At 39.3% G+C, this 27,414-nt stretch overlaps 1 protein-coding gene across 1 annotated transcript in view; it reads left to right on the top strand.

The window, feature by feature from the left end:
• KIAA1328 overlaps positions 1-27,414 on the top strand; it is a gene marked incomplete at both ends in the record, with an annotated part of 179,903 nt that overhangs the window by 117,977 nt on the left and 34,512 nt on the right. Inside the window, 3 exon segments of the mRNA XM_082012848.1 lie at positions 5,035-5,720; positions 8,609-8,698; positions 27,094-27,278. Of these exon segments, the coding sequence (XP_081868974.1) occupies positions 5,035-5,720; positions 8,609-8,698; positions 27,094-27,278 (961 nt within the window).

The following is a 27,414-nucleotide window of genomic DNA, read 5'->3' as shown; positions in this document are numbered from 1 at the left end:
TTCTACAGTGCAAAAAGGTCCAATAGTTTTGTTTTGGAAAGCAAACATGTTTCCTTAGTTTTAGTGGTCGGGTATTGCATTGCCATATGTAGGTACTGTTTGGGCTTTAATGGGCGTTCTGCTCACAGTGACTTCCAAGACTCAATGTACAGGCACCTCGCTTTAGTTTTCTTGGAGCACTGTATTATTAATGACTGCCTTACCAGCAGCGTAAACCCAGTTTGCTGATCTGAAATGGAAGCATTTGTCAGAGATTATCTACAATATTTGTGTAGCTGGAGAAGAATGGTGGCATGTTTGTGAATGCAAAATATACGCTTAAAGCTGAGTGCCAGCAAATGCTCACATGCCACTTAGAATGCAGGTTTTTTGTGCACCTGGCATCCCAGCTCAAACCCTCTGAACAAAGAGGAGAAAAAATTGAAGGCAGCACAAACATAGGAGGTGTTCCTCTGCTGTCAGGTAGCAGCTATAGATTCACCTTTTTGTGACGTGATCCTTTTTTTTTTTTTTTTTTGCTACAACTCTTCAGTATAATGAGCTCAGTAGATTTTTACAGGAAAAATACAGGCTTGTGACTGTCATTCACATAGTTTCTTTGATTTGAGACTGCTTGTTTTATTCAGTGGAATAAGGCAATCATAGCTATACATAATTACTACAGAAAATGGTGCTTTATTTCTTATTTGAAAAATGGGCAGCTTACCTTCCAAGTTATCCACTGTATTTATCTTGGGTACTGACAGGGACAGTTGCTGAGCTATTATGTGGGCACTTTGTAATGACTGATATTAGGTTACTTATGGTAGAGATTTTAATAAAGCATGATATGATTTAAAGACAAAAAAAGATAGATTTCAGTAGATCCTACTAATTTACTTTAAAATTTTTACCTTTTTACATTCTCTTTGATAAATTCTTACAGACTCTTGGAAAGAATAGCTCCTTAATCACTAGTAATGCACTTCAAATAATCCTATCATTTGAAATAATTGTTCTTAAAATGACATTTCTGTGGCTCCAATATCCTATCCGAGCTTATTTATAATATATTCTGCTCATTCTAGTGACAAGAGCAAGTGCTTATACTGCAGACCTAAACCGAGCTTTATTCAGATGAGACCCATATGTCAACAATGCACGGTGGTGACGGAGTTGCAGGTTTAGGACGTGTACCTTAGTGAGTGCATCAGCTATGTCACCAATACATGCCTTTGGTGCTCTTGAAGATGTTCCTATGTATGGTAGCCTCTCATTTGTCCACTTTGAAGTTTTTGCTTCATCTTTAAATATCTTTAAATTTCTGTATTTCTCCTCTGGTTACTGCTTCTGTTTGTTGTTCTTGGCTTCCTCCAGAGTCCCTGCTCAGTCAGCACAATGTACTACTTCTGAACTTGCATGTTTCTCCCTCTGTTTCTACCCCACAAAAAGAAACCCAAGAGCTGAAAATCCAGGTTACAGAAATGTTCTTAAGATGCAACTGAGAACTATTTTAGTTCATTGCCTCTTTTTCTGTATTCAAATGCATTTCAGCTACAAACTACAAACCCTGGTGCTATGGGTTAAACTCTAACACTGTTAACGTCTATAGGAATTTTGCTAAGACCCTAGCCTTTGTCTTCAGAGTGTAAGACTTCTTGAGATGATGATTTAGGGCTGTTTCTTAAACATGTTTTGTACATGCAGAGCTACCAGTGAAATCTGTCAGGACCTTGCCTGCATTGAGATTGTAAGATCTCATCAGTTACTAGGTCGTCCCTTGCAATACAAAGCCCTGTGTGCTAGAGTCAGTCTTGTAAATGTGTCTCTCCTGCTAGTGCTGTGAATTAACACTGCAGAGCACATAAGTTGCATTTAAGAAGAATTTGCAGAGATCATAATGCTGTGTGCATAAACCTGGTGCACTGTTTGTTTGTAGGAGGTTTTAAAGACTGTATGTTTGTTTAAGCTCTGCTCTGAATCCCTGAGCAAAAATTACTGTGATTGCAGTGAAGATTTCAAAGATCTCCCCATGTCTTCCTCTTTAAACCCTTTTAAAGATTATTTGAACTATTTTTTAATATCTCCTTGTTTCCATGCAAGAGTTTCACATCTGATCAAGTCTTATTAACTCCATATGTTGCAAGGAGCAGTCTGAGTTTGTTTGTTTAAGCCTCAGTTAAAGGAAGTTATATCTTTAAATACCGTACAGCAAGCCTGGAAGAGCTCCACAGAGGGGAAAGCACAGCTGTTCCATCATGGTCCGTCATGGTTTCCATGTGTCCCATAGGCAATATCTTTCTTAACCTTATCTTGTAAAATTACCCAGTTCCTTATGCTTGTGCAACTTCAGACTCACAGTAGTAGGTGAGTCTTTGGAATTCTATTTTTTTTCTTTTCTTTTCCCTTTCACCTGGCCTGCATCTTACAGGTCTGTCATGGCATGCTCTGGTCTCATCTGATCCCTCATAAGTTTAAATGTCAGTCCGGTTTCCCTGCAGCCTCTACCATCCAGCTGTAGTTTTCAGATAAAGTGTTAACAGAAAAACACACACTGCTGAAATAGTTGGCAACTAGCTTCTGACACTCAATAAATAGTTAATTTTTCTTTGGGGTTAGACCCTGCAAAATACTGAATAGCTATCAAAGGCATGTTGGAACTCAATATTCTGCCTAATATGACCTCCTCCTTCTAAAGGAATAAAAAAACCCCACTTGCATTCAATGACATTAATGAGAATTCACACACCGCCCCCTCCCCCCCCCGCAAACATGTTGTAACTGTGAAATAATATTAAAGTTTCTCTGCCTTGTTATGAAATCTTTAAATGTCAATGCCATTTCTGAGACCATCAGGGCATATTTAATGGCGGCCAAGGTCAACAAATGCTAACTGGTACCTCTCTTTTAGGGCCTTCAGGGACTCTTAATAGAGTCTCAGCCATGAAGTTAATTTGCCGTGTGGGCCTTTATTCTTAAACCTGTGCCTGATAATTATTTTGTACCATCTTCATTCGTGTGCTTACGTTTCTTAACATTATCTTTTCCCTTCAGTCAATGAAATAAACTTCTAAAATAAAGAAATACTCAGTTATTTCATCGTTTGAGTCTTCTATTTTTATTCCTTTTTACTCCTGTTTATGGGCTGCAGAAGGGTAGGTGTATGCTTTCTGTAGACCACCCTAAGCTGCCAGCTCTGATAGGATCCTCTAAGAATGCCTTCAGGTCTGCCAACGTCTGCTGTCCTAGGGTGCTGGGAAACTAGGTGCCCTAAACGCTATGCTAGCAGAAGCAGGTGAGGTGGAAAATGATAGTGCGTGACCACAGGACTCTCTTACTTTCCCTTTTCTGTAATACTTCTTTCACTTGCTGGCCCTCCCTTTATGTATTGTCTAATTTAGATTAAAAGGGCGTTGTAGCCTTTATTTGTCTAGAAAATATTGCAGACAAGGATGGCACACTACAAATAATAAATAACAAAACTCCGTCTCTTTGGCAGCATGTTGCATTTCTGCTCAGTTGCCCTGCCAGCCCCTCTGACTTTGAAATATTTTAATGTTCTGCACTTTTCACCCAGTCCAAGCACCAGACTTTCCTCAGACATTTAGCACTGACATTAATGCAAATGCCTCCAACTCACCAGACCCTTTGGGGCAAAACATGACATCCTTGTCTTTCAATCACATGGTAGAGATGATAAAATTGTATCCATGAAACTGGAAATAAAAAATAACACTATTCAGGTACTAATACATGTTAATTTACATTCTGTGAAATCTACAAGAAACTTGTAATTGTTTGTCTTGAAGGGTGGCAGAGTATATTTGGTATTTTGTTTATTTATAAAAAAGAATTTAAATTATACATGTAAACACTGCATAGATTTGGGTTATAGCTCTCTTCTAATCATTGTTGGAGACTTGCTTGCCTTCCTAAGTGCTAGTGTTTCAGAGCTTGCTGACTGTCTTCCATTTTATGTGGATCATACCTATCTTTTTTAAGCATTGCCAGAGTGCAAATGATACTTTTCTTTCCATCAGTGGATACCAAATTGGCCTGCTAAACCACTTTCACTGCAGTGGTTTTGTTATCTTTAACAAACCTTATTTCTATAATTAAAAAAATTAGATCTTTGTGGAAGGTCCCAAAGGCTGAAGGAGTTTAAATTTAGTATGTTATTTAAACTAATGCACGGGTCTAGCAAAAGAAATATGAGTGCCTGATTCACTGCTGTTCTGATGTGCATAAAAACTCAAATGCCTAACTGCCTAGATGAACCGTAGTGCAAAGATACTCCTAAATAGGATTTTGATGTCTGTTACATAATATCCATGAGTATAACAAAACCACTAGAATTTTCTTGCACTGGGTTGACAAATGTGAATTACACTTGCTTTCTTTCTTCAGAATTTTATCAGAGTATAATCACTTGCCCAGCTTAATTGAAAAATCACTTATGTTTATAGCTGAATTTAAACATGTTTTGTATTTAAATGACAGATTTTGATGTACGATCATTTTTTACAGAAAGTAGTTGTTTTTTATCCTTGTTTCTGTAAAGCTATTTCAAAACTCTCATCAAATTTCCAGCGGTAAGTAATATCCTATTCAGTGCAAGGTGAAATGTTTTACATCAAATCTCCTGCTGTGTAATGGCCAATCAAAGAGTATTTATAGTGGCTGAATGGATTTTTTGGCTCAGTGTTCAAAATTAAACATTTTCAAACATTAACATTTAATGTTTTTGCCACTCTTCAAGTTGATTTTATGTAACCTGAGATGCTCACAACTACTTGATACTCTGAAGTGACTCGCTGTATGCTGAGGATCCTGCAGGCAGTAGTTTTACATTTATTATACTTGTGTAGGTGGAATGAAATGTAGATTTGATAGCAGATTCATGTCTGACTTGTGATACACATTTTCTCGCGTTTGGCTGCATGTCCATCAGCATGATACAGCAAGTCTATTTTGGAGAGAACACATTTACTAAGTGAAATTACTGAGGAAAGTTAAATTTTGGTAATTCACAGGAAATCGTTTATCTTATTGCAGGTATCCAGTAAGAAGAGCTCATGCCAACAACCATCTCTGGAGCTGGATGGTTCCTACCTGGGTATTGGGGGACCTCAAACTTTTTATAAGAACAGTAGAGCACCGAAGGCTGGAAGCCCAGCCTGTGTTTCATTGTCTCAGCCGTGTAGGAATAATCACAATTACGGGACTGAATTCCATTACAACCATCAGGAATGTCTGAAGGAATATCCGGTAGAAAATGGCTTGCACAGAAAGTGTAACAATACGATTTCGCCAGCCAAGCAGAGGAGCCCTCACCGTTTAAAACCAGCTCAGGAGATGGACCAGAAAGCAAATGAGTTTCAGAGCACATGCCTTCAGCAAGTGAGTCACGGTTGTGCCTGCAGACATGTAGGGAGCTCAGGGAGTGTGCAGGAGATCCACCATATCAGCCAGGTGCTTAGAAGTCACCCCGGGGCAGTTCACAAAACCTGTGATTATTCTAGGCGCTCTCGAGTTTCTGGGCTGAATGACAGTGCGGACTCAGAGCCTAAAGAAACAGAGCAGGCTAAAAGGCTGTACGAAGGAAGAAGGCAGAAGCTGCTTCTGCAGAAAATGGAGCTGGAAATTGAAAAGGAACGACTCCAACACTTGTTGGCTAAGCAAGAAGCAAAACTGCTCCTAAAACAACAGCAGTTACACCAATCCCGAATGGATTATAACAGGTGATTTTGAGATTTATAATTAAAAAAAAAAATTCTAAAATTTCTAATGAACATATGGGCAATAGTTAATTGAAGTGGGAGAATGGAACTGATAAAATATGGTAGGCAAACCTGTGGCACAAATTCTAACAGTGATTTAGAGGAGAGGAGACTTTTTAGTATATTAGCATATACTGTTGGGAAACAGCATGACAGCTGTGGAAAGCAGCAGAGGAAAACAGTATGTGGTAGAAAGAAAGGCACAAGAAAAGCAGTGCTAATGGACTAGTTAGGAAAAGAGGAGCAGTAGAAGAAAGCGAGTGGTTGATCTTAGTGCAGGCATTTGAAGGAATACAGACCTTTGGCAAGAGAGCAGTGTGAGTATGGATGACATAGGTGCAGCATTCCCCCTTCTTTCCTTGGAGAGGTCAGTTTTGAAGTATTGCACCTTCCTAGGTAGGGACTGGAAGAAGTGGGTTTTAAAGAAAAGATTGAGATAATTTTTTATATCTCTCTCTCTCTATCTGTATGAAATATATCTTTTTTTTAATGTGTATGGAAAAGGAAGGGAGCCCTGTGTAGCAAAGACATTTTCTTTCCAGTGGTGTTTGTGGAAGGGAGAAAACCAAGACTGAGGCACAATACATGCTTAAAGCTAGAAGAAGGGAAAGGTAATAACCACAGAAATATGGGATGTGGCTTGAAAGACCTGTGAGTTTGTTGCCAAAGGTGAGGTAACACCTTCCTGACAATGTAAATGGGGCCTCTGGGAAAGAGGCAGAAACTGGTTTATTGGTATCATGTTACTAGAGTGGAGAAGATCAGTGAAAGGGAGCTGGTTAAAGCCAGTAGAATTAGTCAGGATAGCTCAGTTATATACTAGTATTTCAGTGTGAGGAAGGGAAACAAATGGGGAAAATCTAGCAGTCTTTTAGAAGATACAATAGGAGGGTTTCACAAGGTTGCTTATTTCTATACTGTTTTAATACGGCAACAGCTGACAGCATCCCTTGAGAGTCTGCATTGCGAGACCCACTTCCTACATTCATGTATTATAAGCACCATGGGAATATATCACTTTCTCTTCTTAATCCTAACCCCTGCTTACTTTTAAAACTCTAAAAAAGGATACTGTAATTTAGGTGGTCTTTTGTTTCTGTTTCGGATTGTGCCTTACATTGAAAATTACGTGTTTATATGGCTTTAAAAATACCTGTCTTAAAGACAATCACAGTTGTGTGTGTTGAAAATGACTGAGGTCACAAACAAAGGATTATGACTTCAGGTGAGAATTAACTATGAACAGATGGATTCTTAGTCATCAGATACCTTAATTCTATGCATGCACCCCCCTAAAGAAAAAGCAGAGTATGAAGGACATACAGACTGAGTTTTTTGGTGGGTTTTGTTCCTAATGGATTTTTTTCAGCATTTGAGGCACATAAGCCCAGAAAAAAAAGGACCTTAAATATATCTATAATGATGTGCTTTTTAATGCCATTATGCCTATTTTAGCCATTTTCTTAAAAAAAAAAAAACTAAAACAAAACAAAAACATCATGGTTTAGGTAACTTTAGGTAACCAGCGCTCTGGTTACCTAAAAGAATTATATGAAAGAAAATCATATATGATCAGTCTGAGGACTCAGTATTTTTGTGGTCTCTTTTCAGAGGTGCAGGTGAAAGCACATTTGCCAAATTCTCTCTAAGAAAAGCAAGTCGAATATAGTGTACTTGCTCTTAAAAAATACTCAGTCTCTTCAGTATTATGTTTGATACTTACAGATAAATCTCTCAGGTATCACAGTTCTGTTTCAGTTCTAGGTATATAATTCACTTTTGCACTTGATAAGGGGGTAATTTTATATCCTACAAACAATAAAAATTTGTTTAGCTAAGCACAAATACTTATTGCTTCATTGTCAGGATGCTCTAACCTAGTTCATCTCTTAATGTCATGACAGTTTAAAAAAACAATACAACAAAAATCAATTTTCAGATAGTGTTTATTTTTGTCCGTCCTTCTGTATGGGTGGAGTGCTGGTTAAGGTCCATTCTGAGCTGGTGAAAGTATTGTCGTTGAACGACAAGTAAAAGGTCTGACCATTTGTAATTACTGGCTATTAACTCTTCTGCTCTTTTAGTGAAAGTATGAACTGATCCTTTTTTTGGCCATGCTGCATCATAACTGCATTTTAATTTCCCAAATTTCTCTATTTAGCCTCAAGTGAGCATAGTACTTTGTTTGCCATGTTTCTCTGTGTGACAGAGTTGCTCAGCTATCAAAAATGGTGTGTGTGCAGGGAAAGGGGCAGTTCAGTGACTCCTGCTGGTGCAAACCACACCACGGTAGACAAATATGGGTAAATCCTGGAAACAGGAATTTTGTTCAAATATAAAGGGAGAAGCACTTCTATTGTTGACTTTTCTATCTTAATTGGAGAGAAAGAAAAAGATGGGGTAATCTGTTAAAAATGGGTCATCATCTGTAGGCCCATAGTTTCAGGAGACACAACCATCTCAAAAAAAAAAAAAAAAATCTACATTTTATGTGGTTTACACATGACACCTTTGAGTTCTGGTGTTGCTGGAGCTGTAATCTGAGCCCAACAGGGATGTTTGTTGTTGGACACTATGACCATTTTCTTAAGGGAGCGGGTCCTTGGAAATCAGTAAATGAAATTTTTCTAATCTTCTTCTCAATGGAAACCGTTAGAAGGCACTGTAGCTAAGTCAGCCTTCCAATACAAAAGTATATTTGAAAGTGTTAAAACACTCATGAAAGCTTCTGCACTTACCATCATTACATTCCCTGTTTGTGGACACACAACTCCCCTTTTTGTGGTGTATTTTTGGTGTGATGATTTGACCAGCTGCAAAACCAGCTAAGTCTGCTTTTTCAGGTTTAGAGGCCATGTACCTGGTTCAGAAGACACACCCATTGATGAAGCACCTGGAGAACTTGGTCTGATGATGAACGGCAACAGCCTGGGGCTAAGGTAAAGCCTCTCTTCACTTCTAAGTACTTGGCAGTGTCCATATATCTTCTTGACAGTGTGCTGTTGGCTAAGTGTATTTGTTCATGTGTTTGTTTTAGATTAAGAGGTTCTTTTCTGCAGGAAAGGTAAAATTCATTGACTGTTGGGTTTTATGAGTCAACTCAAGTTGTGCTGACCTGTTATTACTCAAGGTTTAGGGGTTGGCTTCCTGTAGAGGTCTCCAGGTTTTGTGTGTCATCCTTTAAAGACACTAACCTAGCCCAGTGCAAAGTGGATTTTTAACAAAGTCTTACCTTTTGTTCTTTGTTCTAGGTACTGCATTATAGTTCTTTCACTTAAGATCAGAACATCTCTTTAGTCTTGGTTTGGACCTCATGTGAAAAATACATTACCCCTTAACTTTCGGATAGAAATGATCTTTTACAATTGGTGACAGTTACTTGTTTTTTTAACAACGCCATGTTGCACCTCTGCTTCAGTGCGATCAGAGCAAACTACCACTGAAATAACTGGAAGTAGAGTTAAGTCAGTATTTAGCTCTTTATCTCAATTTTGCATGCTATTTAAAACTTTAATCAATACATTCTTGTGCTTTCTTTCTGTCCAACCCTGTCACATTTCCTGTTAACACTGGAAGAAGATTCAGACTTATAAGAAAAGCAATAACTAAAAACTGTGGATTTGACAAGGTTTTTCCCCCTTTCTCAAAAAGTAATGGCTTCCTGTTCTATGCTTTAACTATAGGTGTTCTTTTGACCAAAATATCCCCTGTTTGGTGGACAGGAAGAGCAACTGTCCTTTGAATGGCCCCTTCTTTAGTGACAAAAGAAGACTTTAAAACAATAAGCTTTTCTCTCCACTATGAGAACACTGGAAAAACTGTTCATTTATTTATAAACTAAGGGTCCAGTACTTTCTCTTTTCTTATATTTTGAACATCAAGTGATACCGGTTTTATTTTATTTTTTTGAGATCCCTCATCACTGAAAAGTGATAAGACTTCATTCTCCAGAAAAGCAGGAGTTGTTAGTTTCCTTGGAATACTTTTCTGCTTAACCAGGTATTTGGCTGCTGTGAGTTACTGGCATATCCTTGTTGTATTCTGATGCCTTTTTTTTTCACTTTCACATGGACTGAAGTGATCAAAGTGTGATTGCTGTAACAAAAGAGATACAGGGTCATGATATGTTTAAGATGCAGCAGCATATTAAGCCCCTTGGAGGAAAAATGTAACCTAGAACATCTGTAGGGCTTCTTGGCAACAGTTTACCAAAAACCTGGAAGAAGACTCATAACCTAGCAGGGAAAACAAAGAAAACCTGTGCTGTTAACAAAATGAGAGTTACAGATTTCAAAAGGTTCACCCCTCCCCTTGTTTAATTTACTGTAATTTTTCAAAGTTAATACGTGTTCTTGCAGTCTCATGTTGCCATGCCAGCTGGTTCCAAAGTTTGGCAGCAAAACACTTGGAATTTTTTCTTCCTATATGCCATCTTCAGTTTTGCAAAGGTTACCAGATGAATAGTCCCTAAATAATTTACTCTAATGTAAGACTGAAAGAGCCTACAGAAGACAAGTCCATTTGTCTCTCTTATGCATTTGAATATATAAGGGATGTTTTCTTCAATATAGAGAGAGAGTGTGCAAGTGCATGGCTAGAGCTTAGAAAGGAGGAAGAGCTGGTCGGAATAAATCTTTTTTTTTTTTTTGACAGTTTCTTTTTTGTTGTTGGGGTTTGGGGTTTCTTTAATTTTATTTTGTTATTTGTTTTTTAATTGATCTGCCAAATGGTTCTTGTTACAGCAAGTGCTATCAGAACCCTAATGGAAAACCAGCCTTCTCTGACTTCCAGCATGAGAGCTCTTCTAGCAAACCTCACAGCATGAAACTTGATTTCAGTCTTCAAATAAGCACAACTTGTCTAAAAAATGTCCTTGTATTTTAAAGGAAATGGTGAAAGTCCTTTAAAATACTAAACTTGCTGAAGTGAGATATTGGAGTTTAGAAGTAAAATAAATAATATAATCAAGAACTTAAAAACATAGTTTTTTTATAATTAACAGCTCATTTTGAGTTAATTATCTACAATTACGAAAATCTAATTGTAATTCATTCTCTACTATATGTGGGAAGAATCGTAGGCAAGGGAATGTGCATCACTGCCAGGCATAAATGCTATAGGATGGGTACAAATAACAGAGGCGCCCTTAATGAAAAACAAAAAGCAAATAGGAGCGTGCAGCTGTGCCAGGCTATTGAAAGGTAATTGTAGTCAGAAATGAGATACGTACTTTAAAAGGCATCTTGTCATCTCCTGTAGGGATTAATTTTTTCCCTTCTTGAAAAAGGAAAAAAAGATTCCCTGAGCAAATACAGTACAGAGTTTGATTTCTGATAGAGATTTTGGTCTGTGAAAAGGAAAACTTTCATCCTGGGGATTACTACAAACTCTAACCAAATTTTCTAATAGATTGCTGTTTTGTGCTCTCTTCAAAATGTGCCGTTATGTTTTTTTCATTATCAAAGTCAGCAAGCTTTGTCCACCTCTGCCTCTTTGGATGGTCCCAGTATGAATTTCCAGTGTTGTATTTGTCAATTCCCTGCCAGGTATGCTGAGGAGCTGTTGGGAAGAAATGTGTCTGTCCCTTTGCCTGCTTGCAGATGGGCTGGCGCATGGGACCTGAAGAGTCTTCAGATGCAGATTGCCAGTTCTCTAAGGCGCAACAGTCAGATCAGGTTTTACTGAGGATGTTTTTTAGTGGCTTGGAGTGCTCCTAAGTGAGCCCACAGCCAATATTCAGTTATGGTGACAGTAACTTGTGCAATTAATGGCAAGTTTTCTGGTTGGCTGTATAATTTCTTTTCAAGTCTTCCCCAGTGTGCAAAATGCTTTGAAATATTCAAAACAAAAACATAACCTGGTGCATTTGTTTAGCATAAAACAGCCTTGTACAAAGTGCTTTCCATCTCCCACACGCAGATGCTTGGTACGTGCTCAAGTACCCACTCCATGCGTATTCAGTAGGATCAATACACCCAGCACCTGCTTTTGTGTGTGCTCCTGACGTCTGCATCTGGGAGAGGAATTTTAAAACAATCCACTCCTCTCCTTTATTTAATCTTAACTTCAGATCTGAATGTCATGGAAATAAGACCTATTTAATAGCACCAACTAGAGAAGATACGGTTTGCTACTTTGCAAGCACCCCTCCCCAGAGTGTGCCTAAATCTTAACATACAAGGTTCCCTGCTTTGCCGATTCTTAGGTTTCCTGTACAGCTCTGCCAGTACAGCTTTCTACTGCCTTCTCTGTAATGTGCAGCTTTTCCTCAGATTTCACACAATGCTGCCACTGCACCTCTACACTGACCTGTGCAAAATGTTATAAATAGGAATTGTTGGATACAGCAGCTATCGGATGGGTTTACAGTTATCTGCAAGCACTCTTTCAACATATACTACCTGGCTAAAGGATTCCTTTCCTGGAGTATTAAAGATTTGCAGGTGGAATTTGCAACCTTTAATTTCACTGAAGGCTTTTCATGTTTGTGTGCTTCATTCTGTATCATGTGTGTGTATTTTTTCCGGTTTGTATTTTTAGTTAGTTGAAAGTATCAAACACAGAATTCAGCAGTATATTCCCTCTATTTGAATGCTCATTGCTATGGTGATAGTTCCAGGAGGGAATGCTGTCAGGCGTCTTTTAAGATTTTTATGTTTATGGTGTAACTTATTTTTATTATCTTGTGAGAGAAGGTGACAATTATATCTTGCTCCTTGTTTAATGCTTTGTTATGAACTTGATTTTTTTTGTGGCTTGTTAGACATGCAGGCATCTTTCTATGGTGATGTGGAAGCATACTTCTGTGTTTTTGTCCAAATACTCAACACAATTAAATAGGCGTGCAGAGGAACACAGACTCGCAGCTCCCCCTGCTGTCCCAGGCATATCCAGGTTTGTTCACACAGTCCCTGCCTCTGACTAATCTAATAACAAAATAAAAATCACAGGCAATCACACAGCTTTGCCACCTCAGACCTGATTTGCGCTGGCCCCATTACTACCGTTTTTGAAGAGAACTGGTATTTAAAAACCGGTGGCAATGGTAGCACCCACTTTGTTTCGTATTTGGAGTTTTCTGGTCCGTTCTTCATGCCGGCGTGCGTCACCTCCTATTACTCTTGTCCTGACCCTCTGGAGGAGAAACCATCACCAGTGCCACAACTGGCTTGTTGTCCAAGACCTCGCAGGCTTCAGTTCATCTGTGAGTTGTCCTCGGTCTCTTGAGGTGAATCTACATAGTATTTGTCCAACTTTTAGGAATTTATTGAATACAGTTTGTTGGGATTTTTTTAATTAATTCGCTGTTTTGACAGACTGGCACATTAAATCAGGCTGAAATCAACTGTGCTTGCAAATGGCCCATAAAATCTGTGTATCTGGAAGTGGCTTACCCACTTCTTAGTAGTGCTACTTTCAACACTCAAGTTACTTTTGTGTTCCAGATGATTTTACATTGAAGTTTGTGTCATTTTTAGACAGGGTATTTGTGGAGCGAACACTTGTTTGGATGGTAAAAGAAATGCTTGCAGATCTGCCAATAGTGCAAATGCTGAATTAGGTGCAGATATGAGTTTTTCTTTCTCTCATGGCATTGTCTCTCTGTACAAAGGCACAGCATCCCGTCAACAGATGGCTGCTGGAGTCTGTTGTGATGTAACGGGAGAGTATAGTCAGAGTTAGATATGCACTTTTTCGTCATCAGTGCCCCAAGCAGACTCTGAAGGTAGTAGGTGTTCTTGTGCAGAGTGAAGGCTTTTGTTCTGATGTGGTTACTAAAATCTTATTGCTGAATGGGGGTCTGTGACAATTTTTTACATATTTTTATGCATGCTTATTCATATTTTTTTTTTTAAGGTAGGCAGTGATAGTTATTGGACTGGGAAGTGAGTTTATTTCTGCTGACCTGGTTGCTTCACTAATCTCATTTTCAGGTTTACTTTCAAATGAGGCAGTGTTTTGAAGCTGCCTGTCTTACATTTACCTGAATTATGCTGATTCTGTTCTCATGATCATGTATGCTGCACACAACAGTATTACATCATTTCCATTACAGTCCAAAGTAACCTTGAGCAGGAAGCCTACTGACAGACTTGAGGTGTAAGATCTAAGTAGAAGATACCATAAGCAGTTTCTGTAGGGAGACGGAGCCAAACCTATAGGTGAGGTCTTCAAGAAGCACAGGAGCTCTGGTGTTAGAAACACTGCTAAGCATAGGATAGCAATCAGTGAAAACAGGCTTGCTAAAACTCAAGTGCTTTCGTATTTTTACAAAACTTGCATGCCCTGCCAGTCTTCTGCATGGTTATGGTTCTCTAATATCACTTATCAGAACTGAAAATGCTTGGAGAATTTTTTTCTTTGGGTTGAAATATTTAAAATTCATACATCTCCTGAAGGACTTTGTTTCTTGCCAGCACTTGCAGACAGTGAGAGACATTTTTGCAAGTCATTCGCAGATGCCTCCTTTACAGGAAAATGTAGACAGTTAGTTTACTGCCTGAATTGAATTTTGTAAACCTGAATTCTATTTTTATAAATTGGAGTGGATTACTTTTTTCAGACATAATTTTGTTACTTTTTATTTTTGTATGTAATTTTGGATGAAGAGAAAATTATGTTTAATCTAGATACTTACACGTCCCAGAAATTTGTGAGTTGGAAAAGTTAAGACAAATCTTATAAAACAGAATGTTCTGGAGTAGTTTTAAATTAGGAGATTTTAAACCCACCCGCACAACTTTCACACCATTTAAAAGCTTCTATCAGAACTGATGGGGCAGGACTAAGAACAAAAGCTATTGGTATTACAAAGTTAAGCAAGAAATCCTTTGTACTCTGCTGTTCTGGCCATGATCACAGCTGCACTAAGCTGAACCCACTCCTCCACCCCTCTTGTGACCTTGGCTGCGCTTCAGCACAGAGAGAATTGAAGCAAAAGGCAAACTCCAGTAAATATTAGGTTCTGCCACTTGCAGATATACAGACTACATATAAAGATAATGGCACGCGTGCTCTCACTCGCTCTCTGGCTCTCACTTTCTCTGAAGTGAACTTTGTGTATTTGTCACTGAATTATTCTGAGATAAAACTTTCCAGACCATACTGGTGTGCTCAGCTGAACTCTGTGGCTTTGCATGGGTGCTGAGGCTTTACAGAGCTACCCATTACATTTATAACAGTGCTAATTTTTGAGAGCCATGCAGAGAAAATTTTAGATTCAGCCCAGCTGATTTGTTCTTCACACTGCTCCTGCGGTGAAGAGGATTGATTTTTGTGTTTCTTTTGATATTTGGCTTGCTTTCCTCTGCTGCTCAACGCTTCAGGCCTTAATCCTTTAACCTTGAATCTAAGCATCAAGGCTTCAGGAGGGATCAGGCCTTTTGATGGCAAGAGAACATCTTTTGTACCAAATGGTTGGGAGTGGTATAAGGCAAGACAGATCTCCAGACAGTATATATTTCTCTGTTGTGTTAAAAGACTATAAACAGAGGGTGGGTTTAGTGGGGATTATAAATAATCTAGAGGAAGGTGGGGTATTAGAAGCAATGGAAAAGAGTTAATGACTTTTTCTTTAACATTTCACCAATAACCAGTCTATCATGACAGATGTGTACTGGGTTGCCAAATGCTATAGTCTGATTTGGGTAACGGTTCAAAGCTCAGTGTGTCATGGAAATGGCAGTGTGGTCCCTGAAGGAGCAGGGGAAAAAAGCTTTTCAGCTTCTCAAAGGGCAGTATTTGTGGAAGCAGATGCTTGCTTGCCCTACCCAGCAAAAAGAACAGTTCTGCGGGCAACCGGGAGAGTTCGTACTGCTGGATTTTTATAGGATCATTAATTATCTGTTATAAGGCAGCTAAGCATGGCATTCCTAACTCAATGAATTCCATTATGAATGGCCTTTTCATATTCTTCATCTTATTATATTAAAAGTTTAGCTAAAGTTATTGTTCGGGTTAACTTTCATTTAGTGGTTGCCTTAATTTTAGAAACAGTATGATCTTTAGATTTTATGGAGAGATGGGGGGTTTTATGCATGTTTTTGCAGCACTGTTTTAGATAATTTCTTTGTGAACTAGGTAGGAACCTCTGTGAGGTGGCAGGGAAGGGATTTAATCATTCCTTGATTTGCTTGGAGATTTCTGTACCCATGTCCCTGGATGACAACATCCAGTTACATGAATTGGGCTATCATGTCTCTGCCAATAACTCTTAAATGGTCTGCTCTGTTCCATCTAGTCTCGCATATCTGACTGCCTCCCTGACATGTATTGCTGGTTGTTTTGCCTTCAGATCATTCCTAATCTGGCCAAAACAGAACTCATTACTTTTTCTTCCAAATCTCTCTTCACTTCTGATTTTGATAATGCCACAACCTCCCTGTCACTCAGATTCATAACCTTGGGGCCATTCTCCTCCATATGCATCTGGAGCTGCTGACAGCTATTGCAGCTTCCTTTCCCTTTGCTGCAAAAACATGCCTTCAGTGTGTCAACAGTTAAAACACCAGCCCTTGCTCTAGTCCTTCGTCTTGCTCCTGAACTACTGTAAAGCCTTCTTTGACTGCTCAATATTCATTCTGCTCCTTCAGAATAAGTTTTCTGAATGTGTATCTTGTCTACTTATTCAGATCTTGTCACCATTGCTTCTCTGAAACCTTCCTTTGAAGACTGGTTGCCAACTGTATCAGTCTATAGGGCTCTGCGGAAAATGACAAAGATGCTTCTTTTTATTTTATCTGCCATCTTCTCTTCCTTACTACTTCAGTTACATAAGTCTTCACATTGTTTTGGGTGTTGCATGAACTTTCAGCCATGTGCTCCTACCGTGTTCCTTAATTCTTCCTGACTTTTGGAACTGCTGAGTCACGTGGTGACTCTTGCCTCCATATGTCTGTTCTGACTACATCCTTCCTGCAATCATATCTTACATCTTTAAGACCTCTTTTTAGAGTTCAGAGTTTTTTTTCCAGAGTTTGTTTGTTTGTGTGGTTTTTTTACATCCCAACCCCCATCCTAATTTCAAGAGTTTCAAACCAATCCCTCCTTCCACTGACCACAAGGATGGTCTCTGCCTAGGAAATCCACCTAAACTCTAAATCATACTCAAAAGATATCACCAGTGACTGAGGGAGAGAAGTATTGTAACTAACCTTCAGTGACAAATCACCAGTTCTTCTGTGTAGAAAAGTTTACGTATGGCTTCTAGCACACGCAAGAGATTGAAACAAAACAATGTGCAAGTATTTTCAGTCTTCTGTCAATAGTACCAGGCTTCACCTCTTTGTATAATGCATGCCCTTCTGTTTGATTGATGCATACTTAATCCTTTTCTTCTTTTTAACTTTGTGCTCCTTTAATCTCCATCTGCATCTTTCATCCTTTTGACAAAGTCATGTCTCTGAGAGATGGGATAGTTTTATCTGCTGGCTGTTGACTCTCAGTAGGGCTGAGATGGTTTGACAATACAAATAATGCAAGCTTCTAAACCCACATCACAGTGTCAGAGTGGCATTGGTGGCAACAGCTCTGGACAGACTTTTACAAACAGGTTATAGCAAACTAGTGTAAAGGTAGACTTCCAAGACCTAAGATTGATAGCAGTAGCTGTAAGATGGCAAGAATCAGACTAACAAAAGTACATGGTGTATTTGTCATGTTCAGTTCCTAGGGACAGGGAACTGGCAGCCCAGAACCTGGGCAGAGCCCACAGCTTCACTGCACACAGCCTCGTGCCAGGATCTCTTCCCTTTGTTCCTTCCCTTGATACTGGACATCAGAGCGTACCAATAAGTACCTCACTGATATGTGTCTCTTAGCAAGGTAGTGGTTTCTGTGTTGCATCAATTCTATTGTCTCTTAATTTCCTGAATATAGGAGTATGAAAAAGTGTTAAATCTGTTCCGTAAACATCCTGGTTGAGTCAATATTCGGTGGTCACATTCACATAAAATCCATGCACCAAAAGGAAATCCTTAGTGTGGTGTTTGTTGTGCAGCCCAGGCCATCATTTTTGGAGTTGTATGTCATCAGTTAGGTGGCTAAGTCTGTATTGCACTTGCAATAAATACCTGATTTTTCAGTTACTAGCCATCAAACATGCTCTTTGAAATATGTAACTTCAGTGGATTCAAGGCAATTGAAGTGGCCAGAAGTGATATTTTAAACCTTTACCAAGAGCTACCATGTCAAATCTACATCGGTTGGGCAATGGTAATCCACTAATCTGAGTAAAGACTAAAGACTAACATCTCTACTTTTGGGGCTATAACACTTTTTAAAAAGAGATCAATAAACCATCTTGATGTTTTCATTTTACTAAGAAATATAATACAGATGAGTACTAGTGTAGTAGTAAATCATTAATATACTTCTTAAACATAGAGCGATCATGTCCCACAGATGTCATTTAATCATGGAAAAAAGGCTGATGAAGTGTAAAGATTCATCAGGAGGGGTGTTTCCAACAGAAGTGGGATAGTGTATGACACCATTTTAAAAGATTCTAGTATGACAGCATTTAGGATGCCATGTACATTTATAGTTGCAGACCTGGCTTTATTCTAACATGTCATTATTTTTGATCACTATAAAACAAGAATCAAAAACCACATCAGGTTTGTATTTGTCTGGGGTGCCAGTGTGGCGTGAGGAGACATGCTGGCATCATATTAGAGCTGTGCTTTGTACCTGGACTCAGCCTGTGCCAACACACTGAGTCTCTGATGGCTTTTTGGAATAAGAATCACAGAATCGTTAAGGTTGGAAGGGACCTTTGAGATCATCAATTCCAACCGTTATCCCAGCGCCAACTATGCCCCCTAAACCAGGTCCTGAAGTGCCACATCCACACGTTTTTTGAACACTTCCAGTGATGGTGACTCCACCACCTCCCTGGGCAGCCTGTTCCAATGCTTGACCACGTTCTTGGTGAAGAAATTTTTCGTAATACCCAGTGTAAACCTTCCCTGGTGCAACTTAAGGCCATTTCCTCTCGTCCTATCACTAGTTAGTTGGGAGAAGAGACCAACACCCACATCACCACAACCCCCTTTCAGGTAATTGTAGAGAGCAATAAGGTCTCCCCTCAGCCTCCTTTTCTCCATACTGAACAACCCCAGTTCCCTCAGCCGCTCCTCTTAAGCCTTGTTCTCCAGACCCCTCACCAGCTTCGTTAGCCTTCTTTGGACACTCTCCAGCACCTCGACATCCTTCTTGTAGTGAGGGGGCCAAAACTGGACACAGTATTAGAGGTGCAAATACATTACCTGAAGCTTCCAGATTCACTAGTCCCAAGGTTTGTAAGACTGCGACACTAACAGACCTATATAACACTAAAACCCAATAGTAATCTTTGTTATAACTACTTGATTCAATCATCATGATGCAGATAAAGGTTATTAGAATAAAAGGACAGAATTTTAATAGAAAAAGATGGGTCCTTTAAGGGTGCTCCCATGTTGGTTTCAGTGATAGTGGTTCCTAATCGTTAGGGAAATCAGATTCAGGAACAGCAGCATCAGAAGAACAGGAAAGATAAAATCTCTAATTGTGTTCATTATGGAATTTGATATATTTATGAAAGGCTTTCCTAGCAACATGTTCCCTGATCTTAGGGGAGCTGTCAGTGACCCAGAAGGTTATCACAGGACCCTTAGGGGTATGTGTATTTTACTAGGTTAATGGTTATTGATTTTCATTTCTATCAGTGTGAGAAGTCTGTGATTTTATGTTCCTTCATTTCCTCACTTAGAACAAGGAATGATAATTTATCGTGCCAGTATTCTGAGTATTGAAAGTTAGCATCTATCAAGTGCAACTTTGTCAATGTACAGAAGCATCTGTAGATGTTATGCTTTTAATAACTCTTTTGTCCACATATGTCACTACAGGATCCTCCAAAACTCTTGTTTTCTGTGCATATGTAACTCGTCATAACACCTGCACACAAGAGTGCAATCTTAAATATCTGTTGCCCTAATTAGGCATCTCTTCCAAATGCCTTGTTAGTAGGGCATACTGGAAACCCTGGGAGTACCTACTTTCCAACTCTTATTGTGTCCTTCCTTTGCTATATTGTCACTTATCCTTAGCAAATGATTGTCCCATGATGTGACCTATGATCAGAAAAAGGGCTTTTGCAATTGCTGCTCATTTACTGAAAGCTCCTGTTATCAACACCTGTCAGCCTGCCTGGAAACTCCTATGGAGGACAGAGTGCTTATGTACTGATAGTGGGGGAATACGTAAGGACAATTCCACCAAGCAGGTGGTTACCTGCATACTCAGACTGATCTCTGCAGCAACAGCTCAGCGACAGCCTGTTTTGCAGTGCAGCCCATCTACTGTAAAGTCTTTTGTCTTGAGAAGGGATGATGCATTGTTCTTCTATGCCTTTATCACAACCAAACTGCAGTCTAATTTGGGGCATGTTTGTTCAGGAGATAGCTTGCATATGGCATTTCGATGGGCACCTTGTGAATGGGGCTGGCTCTCAGCCAAACAATAGTGATGCTGGGTAAGGCACTAAGATGGGCTGAAGAGGTTGTGATTCTCCTCCTGAAGGAGAGAGTGACAAGACTTGATCTACTGCAGAAGTTTGGATTTAGTTCAAAAACTTTGTCCTAAATAGGCTTTTGCATCATTCCTTATGGTACTTCCATTGGTGACAGCCAGGCAAGGCTTTTCAGATATACAGATGCTGTTTTGCAGGATTGTTTTTATACCTATGACTTGACATTTACATGACTTTCTTTTGTGAAGGCTGACAGCACTGCTTGCTGGAACGACAGCTGCTCTGCTCTGTAAGAAAGGCCAAACACACAATCACGGCATTTTGTCCTGCTAAAGCTTTGCCAATCTGTTTTCTGTGGCCATTTCTCTATGACTGTCTGAAAACCTTTATGTTGGAATTTTCTTTGGGTTCAGAAGAGAAGACAGTACAGTAATCAGAGCTCATTTCGCTGTTTATAAGGAAAACTAAGATACATGGGAAAAGTGCTTGTAAGGAGTTAAAATATAGCTAACTTAAAGCAGAAAGAGGATAGAGCTTCAAAAGGAAAGCACAAATTTAATTTTAGGTGGAATTTAGTTTAGTACTTGCTACAAATGGCCTTCTAACTGTATATTAAGTGAAATCCTGGCTTCACTGAAGATAAAAGCAGTGTTCTCATTGATTCAATGAGGCCAGGGTTTCACCTATAGCTGGTATGATCTAATAGGTCATTGCTAATTAAGAGCATATGTGGCCTCAGTTCTTGCTGGTGGAATTAAATATCTGAGCACCAGTCACTGAGGGAATGGGGAAGGAACTGGTCTCTGAAAGAGTGGTCTGGAGAAGCCATGCTATTGATTACTGTACACTGGTACAGCTTGATATATGGACAAGTTTTTAGCATAGTGGCTGGTATAACTGCTCCAAGATGAGAGAAAAGTAAACCAAACACAGTCGGTCCAAGAGAGATGGTTCAACATAAAAAAACCCAACAGAGAAACCTGATACAGTGACTGGATTACTGGATTCAAGAGTGCTGAGACTGAAGAGGATTGTAAGAGATTAATTCTCTGCATCACTCCCCAGTAATATATTGTGTGCATAATAACATGTAGATTGTAGGCAATCGCTGTCTATTTTCTGTGACCAAAAATCCTTTCATTACAAGCAGATTTGATAATATTTATATTTCAGTTCCAGAACTCTTGCTGGCTGCTGAGGTGTTCCTCTGCCTGTTTCTGCCCTCCTACCTTTTGCCTACAAAAACATGTGAGAAAGGAGATGGACTGTCCCAAAGGTTATTGTCGTGGTTTAGCCCCAGCCAGCAACTAAGTACCACGCAGCTGCTCACTCACTCCCCCTCCCGCAGTGCGACGGGGGAGAGAATTAGAAAAAAAACCTCATGGGTTGAGATAACACAGTTTAATAGGACAGAAAGAGAGAAGGAAACAACAATGATAATACCAACAAAGGAATGTACAAGAACAAGTGATGCCCAATACAGCAATTGCTCACCACCCGGCGATCAACAGCCCGTCCCCGAGCAGCAATTTCCACCCCCCCAGCTAACTCCAGTTTATGTACTGGGCATGACATCGTATGGTAGGGACTATCTCTTTGGCCAGTCTGGGTCAGCTGTCTTGGCTGTGTCCCCTCCCAGCTCCCCGTGCACCCCCAGCCTTCTTGCTGGCAGGCCAGCACAAGAAGCTGGACTGTCCTTGACTGCTCAGCAACAACCCAAAACATCAGCACATTATCAACAGTTTCTCATCCCAAATCCAAAACATAGTCTCACACTAGCTTCTGTGAAGAAAACCAGCTCTATCCTGGCTGTTGGAGCAGGTCTCCTCTAGAGGAGAGCCACAACAACGCTCAGAGGGCTGGAACACCTCTCCTATGAGGACAGGCTGAGAGAGTTTGGGTTGTTCAGCCTGGAGAAGAGAAGGCTCCAGGGAGACCTCATTGCAGCCTTCCAGTATTTGAAGGGGGCTTAGAAGAAAGATGGGGACAGACTTCTTAGCAGGGCCTGTTATGATAGGACAAGGGGTAATGATTTTAAAATAAAAGAGGGCAGATTTAGACTAGATCTAAGGAAGAAATTTTTGACAATGCGGGAGGTGAAACCCTGGCACAGGTTGCCCAGAGAACTGGTAGATGCCCCATCCCTGGAACCATTCCAGGTCAGGTTGGATGGGGCTCTGAGCAACCTGCTCTGGTTAAAGATGTCCCTGCTCACTGCAGGGGGGTTGGGCTAGATGACGTTTAAAGGTCCCTTCCAAACCAAACCACGCTATGATTCTATGATCTCAAAACTATAAATGAACATGCTCTGTGGTTGCTCATTGCATTGTGGTTGTCATGCATTGTGGTTGCTCAGGAGACCACTGTTGTTGCTTCTTAGATGCCCTCATCCAAAGTCTACAGTTCTTCTTTTCTCCCCACGAATATTTTTTAATTGCCATGCAGACAACCAACTTCCCAAGCAGTCCCACTTTCAAACTGATGGTTTGATAACTTGATTTAAGCTGATCTACATTCAAACCCCTGCTGAAAGGAAGAACATGTGATATATTGACACCTTCTTTTTTGTCCCAGCACTTGTGATACTGATGCTTTATACTAAGCTAACTCGGGAAGCTGATCTGGCTGAAAACTCTCCCAGCCAAAGGGGTGGGTAAGGGTAAACAATTTTCAGCCTGTTTGTCAAACTGCATCTGAAAAGGCAATAGAGGTTACAGCTACGAAAATGTATTGCTTGGTTTGTGTACTTCTCACCAGTTTTGCATCATTAATTGTTACGCATCCTTGGCCTGATATAATTGCAGCAGATTGCACACATGAACTGTTAATTATTTTATTTTTAAAACAGAAATTGCAGGACAGGAAAATAACATTCCAACATGTTTTCTTTTGGAGCTAACCTACCATGGCAATCTGTTAGTTTGATAATGGTTAAACTCGCAAGCCCTTGCCTCAACAGGGTGCAGTAGGGTACCATTAAGGCAGCCATCTGTTGAACATGTATACTGGAAGCATAAATTGCCTCATGTTTTGGGTTTCTGACTAGTTAGAATGTAGTCAGGTTCTCTGGATGCCACTGATCTGCACTGAAAAATGCATGGAAAGATCAGAATTCAGTGAAAGGTGAGCATCTAAATTTGGGATCGATGACTGGGAACCTGTCAGATGAGCGTTAGGTATGGAGCAGGGAAGAGATGAAACCTTCTGGGCGTACACATGCTGATAGTAAATGCTGCTCTGTGGCAAGAGTCTTAGCTGCTTGAATTGCTTAGTGATTCAACAGATCTGTAAAACTCCATTTGCAGACCAGGGCTACCATTATGTTGGATTGATTCATCAAGATGAGCAGCTAAAACAAGTTAAATTCTATCAGAGTTTTCCTGCATTAATTTAAAAATTAATTTTGTTGGCTCTAAATAGACATTTGTTTTAGTATCTTGAAGAACTGCCTTTCCTCTATTAAAGCAGAATAATGTATCTATATGGTGCCCTAACTTGAACAGTACATAAAGATTAGTAAATAAGACCCCATTAAAAATACTTATAATGTAAGTAACATGGGTCCCAATAGCCTTTGTAATGTCCATTAATGCTTATTCAGAGGATCAGAGCTCATTTTACTGAGCCATTTAGTCAAACCGTGTGATTATTTAGAAAGTTAATTCATGCATACTAAAATCTAGCTTAAGTAATGCAGAGGGTAGGAGGTAAAACTCTATGGAGACGATAGTCCTTTTTGTTATTTAATGATCAGCCATAATTAACTTGCAAATTTGAAATAATTAGAACAAATTAAAGGTATTTAACTTTGCCTCCCTAAAGAAAAATTCAAATTGCACCAAATGCAGCTTTAAATTATTCAAGTCTCAGAGGTCTGTGCTGGGTTTTTTCACAATGCCTTTTCTATGATGAGAATACCAATCTGCTTTTTGTCAGAAAGCATCCTATCAAGTAATTGTTCTTTGTGTCTAATAAATGACAGCTATTCTTCTTTGTAAAAGTATTTTAGTCTCTGAAGACTACATCAGCATTTCCATGGCATTTTAATTCAATAAAACAAAAGGTTAATGTTTTTCTACTTTTTAAGGAATGCAAATACTAGCAGTATTCAATGAGTCCTGAATGACATTTAAAATTTGCCATTCACGCTCAGCAGGGATATCGCGATATGAGGCTCAGACAAATTCAAGGTATGTTTTCTTTGTTGGTGATCTACTTCAATATTCATAAGGAGGCAGCAATGCTGAGACTTGCTTCTTTTCTGGCTATGCTGCTTCACAACTCCTGCCATAGTATGTAGTTTAAGTAGGTTAATAAGGTCTTTATTTAGGCAGTCTTCTCTGTTGTGTAGTTTCAGGGAGTAGCATGAAAATTCATCAGATATCGTAGTACCCTGCAGGAAGTCCTACTAACCATGCTGCATTTGAGTGATATGATGGATTGCTGGATTTGAAAATAGAGAAGGACCTGTTTTGTTGCCTAATCTCTCCAGTTATACATAACTGATCTCTTTGGACCATATGTTAGTTTTACATTTTCCAGGTTGCAATAGTCACATCATTCATTTCACTAGCTATTCCACAAGTGAATGAGTAACTATGTTCTGAAATAATTTTTTCCCCCTTATATTTTCTTTGTTTACTTTTGGTACATGGTTAATTATGAATTTTTGTATCTCACTGCATTATCCCTTTCCCTCCTTGATCTGCACACCTCAGATTAGGTGTTTGTCATTTTAAGATTGAACTGTTTATTCTTACTTGAGAAAAACTTTACCATGAGCTTTCTTTTATTAAATACTAAAGAACCGGGCTCTACTTAATTGTTTAGTAAGCTATAAATGCAGATACATTTGCTTTTGTTATTTCCTCATAAATTAGCTTCTGTAACTTCTTCTTGGTGTCTGTTTCTGCCATAGCATTATTTAAACCAGAACTTTAGCTATTCTAGAGGTACCTGCACAATGTAAAAGGTTTTGCAGTGAACCAGTGGAGTAATCACCTCCTCATCTACAAACCAAAGGTCACTCTCTTCACAGAAGATCTGTAGGTTGTAATTAATAGTACTTTAAAAACTCAGAAAGCATCCAAATAATGACAACCTCAGTCTTTTTAAATGCTGTTAGTCATCCAAGTACAGGCAAATGGAATATTATGTCCTGTGTTATCAGAGAAATCAGGTGTCAAGTATTACACCTTTAAGCCTCTTTAAATAGTTACTAGGGTCCAAAGTCACGTCTTGCTGTACTCAAGGTTGCAGGAATTAGTAGGCTAATAATTTCATATAATTCAAATAAAATACTAATTTAATCCACCATAAATTTTAATAACACTTTACAATATTATTAGTGGCCACACAGTTTGAAGCCCTAAAGTAAACGGATGTTATTCAGAGAAGTTTTATCCAACACTTCAGCCAGTTATTACAGGTCATAAAGCCATTATATAATGTTCTACATTAATAATACAGGAGTAATACTAATTGTCCAACAGGCGCAGTGGGCCCTATTAAACAATGGCTTATACAGCACATTGGTTTAAAACTACTAATTTAGCTATCAGTTTCTGATAGAAACATCAGATACCTGCTTTTTTTTGGATGTACAGTAATTTCTATAGTGTAAGCTTTTAGGTGAAACATTGTTGTGAATCAACCTCCATAAAGCTGTATCCCAAATAATGCGAACTCAGTGGCAGCCTTTGGGTTGCCCATGTGAAATCGGTGCTTAAAGAGGAAGAAGATTTTTTAGTCTTCTGTTAACTTAGGAAAGATGTGTGTCACTCCCATGACTGCAAATGGAGCAGTATAATCTTGGGATGAATTGTATTTCTTCATGCGGATAACCCAAACATTTTTTTAATGTTTTTAACTGCTTGTTATAATGGTGACAAGGCTAATGATATATACATGTTGATAATCCTCATTTAAAGCAGTATTTTTTTTTCCCAGGGAGAAGAATTTGAAAGCAGTAGGTTGTCTTTACTGAGAGAAAGATGGGTCTCCATAGCCTCCTGTCTTCCCAAAATGTTTTGTGATTGCCTTTGTCTGCAGAGGCTGAAGTCATGCTTGCTCCATATCACCAAATTCATTGGCTGGCTGTATCTGTGCAGTTAGTGTTCTTGTACTGAAGTTCATTTTGAGCCATAATGGTTCTGGTTAGCTTTCTCTTTTCTTAGTCTACTCAAACTGCTGCACTTTCTGCACCAGGTGCTCTCCCACCAGTTTGCTCATACGTTCTCTATCCTGCTTACAAGTACCTCTGTCTTTCATCTCACCTCTTTTTGTCTCATCTCCTCTCATTCATTTTCTTCTTGAATCAGTGTATCATGTTGCTTCCCTTCTGCTAGGGAAGTGAGTTTTCTTGCTTCTAGACTGCCCCATTACTCCAGTTTTCTCTTCACATAATTTTCTCTGTTTCCCCTTTATCCTAGCAAAGTGAGCATTTTTTTTTTTTAATTACTCTTTCTTCCAACCTTGCTGCACTGTGCTGGACAAAGTACTTTTTGTGTCTTCATCCCACTTATCCTGCCCTAACTGCTCAGGAAATCCAGGACCTCATGCTTTAGGGAATGTGCCAAATATCACGAAACTCCAAATATGATTGTCAGAGTGCTGCCAGCTGCTGATAACCAAAGACTCCTGGTAAAGTACGTTGGTAACTCTTCAATCCTTAGGCATCCTGCTTTCCACCATTCAACAAGAGCTCAACCAGCACCATGACCTTTATGCTTCCGGAGAGTGAGAGTGCGGGAGAGGGCTGGGTGCAGTGTAAAAGGACTGAATGCGTTATGTAATAGCGTGATTTTTATTTCCTCGCAGTGTACCAGTGTTGAAACAAGAAAATTATTTTCTGAGGACACCTCCAGTGAGCAAAACCTCCAGAACACCAGGGAGCAGTGGTGGGAGCAGTTTGGGGAAGAAAATGGTTGGTTTTGGTGCAAATGTGGAAGGTGAGCAAACTCTTCTGATGCAAACCAAGAGGGAAGGCACCAAGTCAAGGAAAGGTAAGGGGAAGTATACTGTGTTGCTGTTGCGAATGAAGAATTTAGGCTGCTTAAAGAATCACTGCCAAAAATAGCAGAAAATGAATGATTTTAATATTAATTTGTAAAAAGCACGACTTAACAGAATTCGATGGCA

The sequence above is a fragment of the Phaethon aethereus genome, assembly GCF_964289735.1.
Source record: "Phaethon aethereus genome assembly, chromosome: Z".
In the NCBI taxonomy this organism is placed as follows: Eukaryota; Metazoa; Chordata; class Aves; order Phaethontiformes; family Phaethontidae; genus Phaethon; species Phaethon aethereus.
The sequence above is the reverse complement of the archived record's forward strand: the minus strand, read 5'-3'. Positions and strand labels throughout refer to the sequence as shown.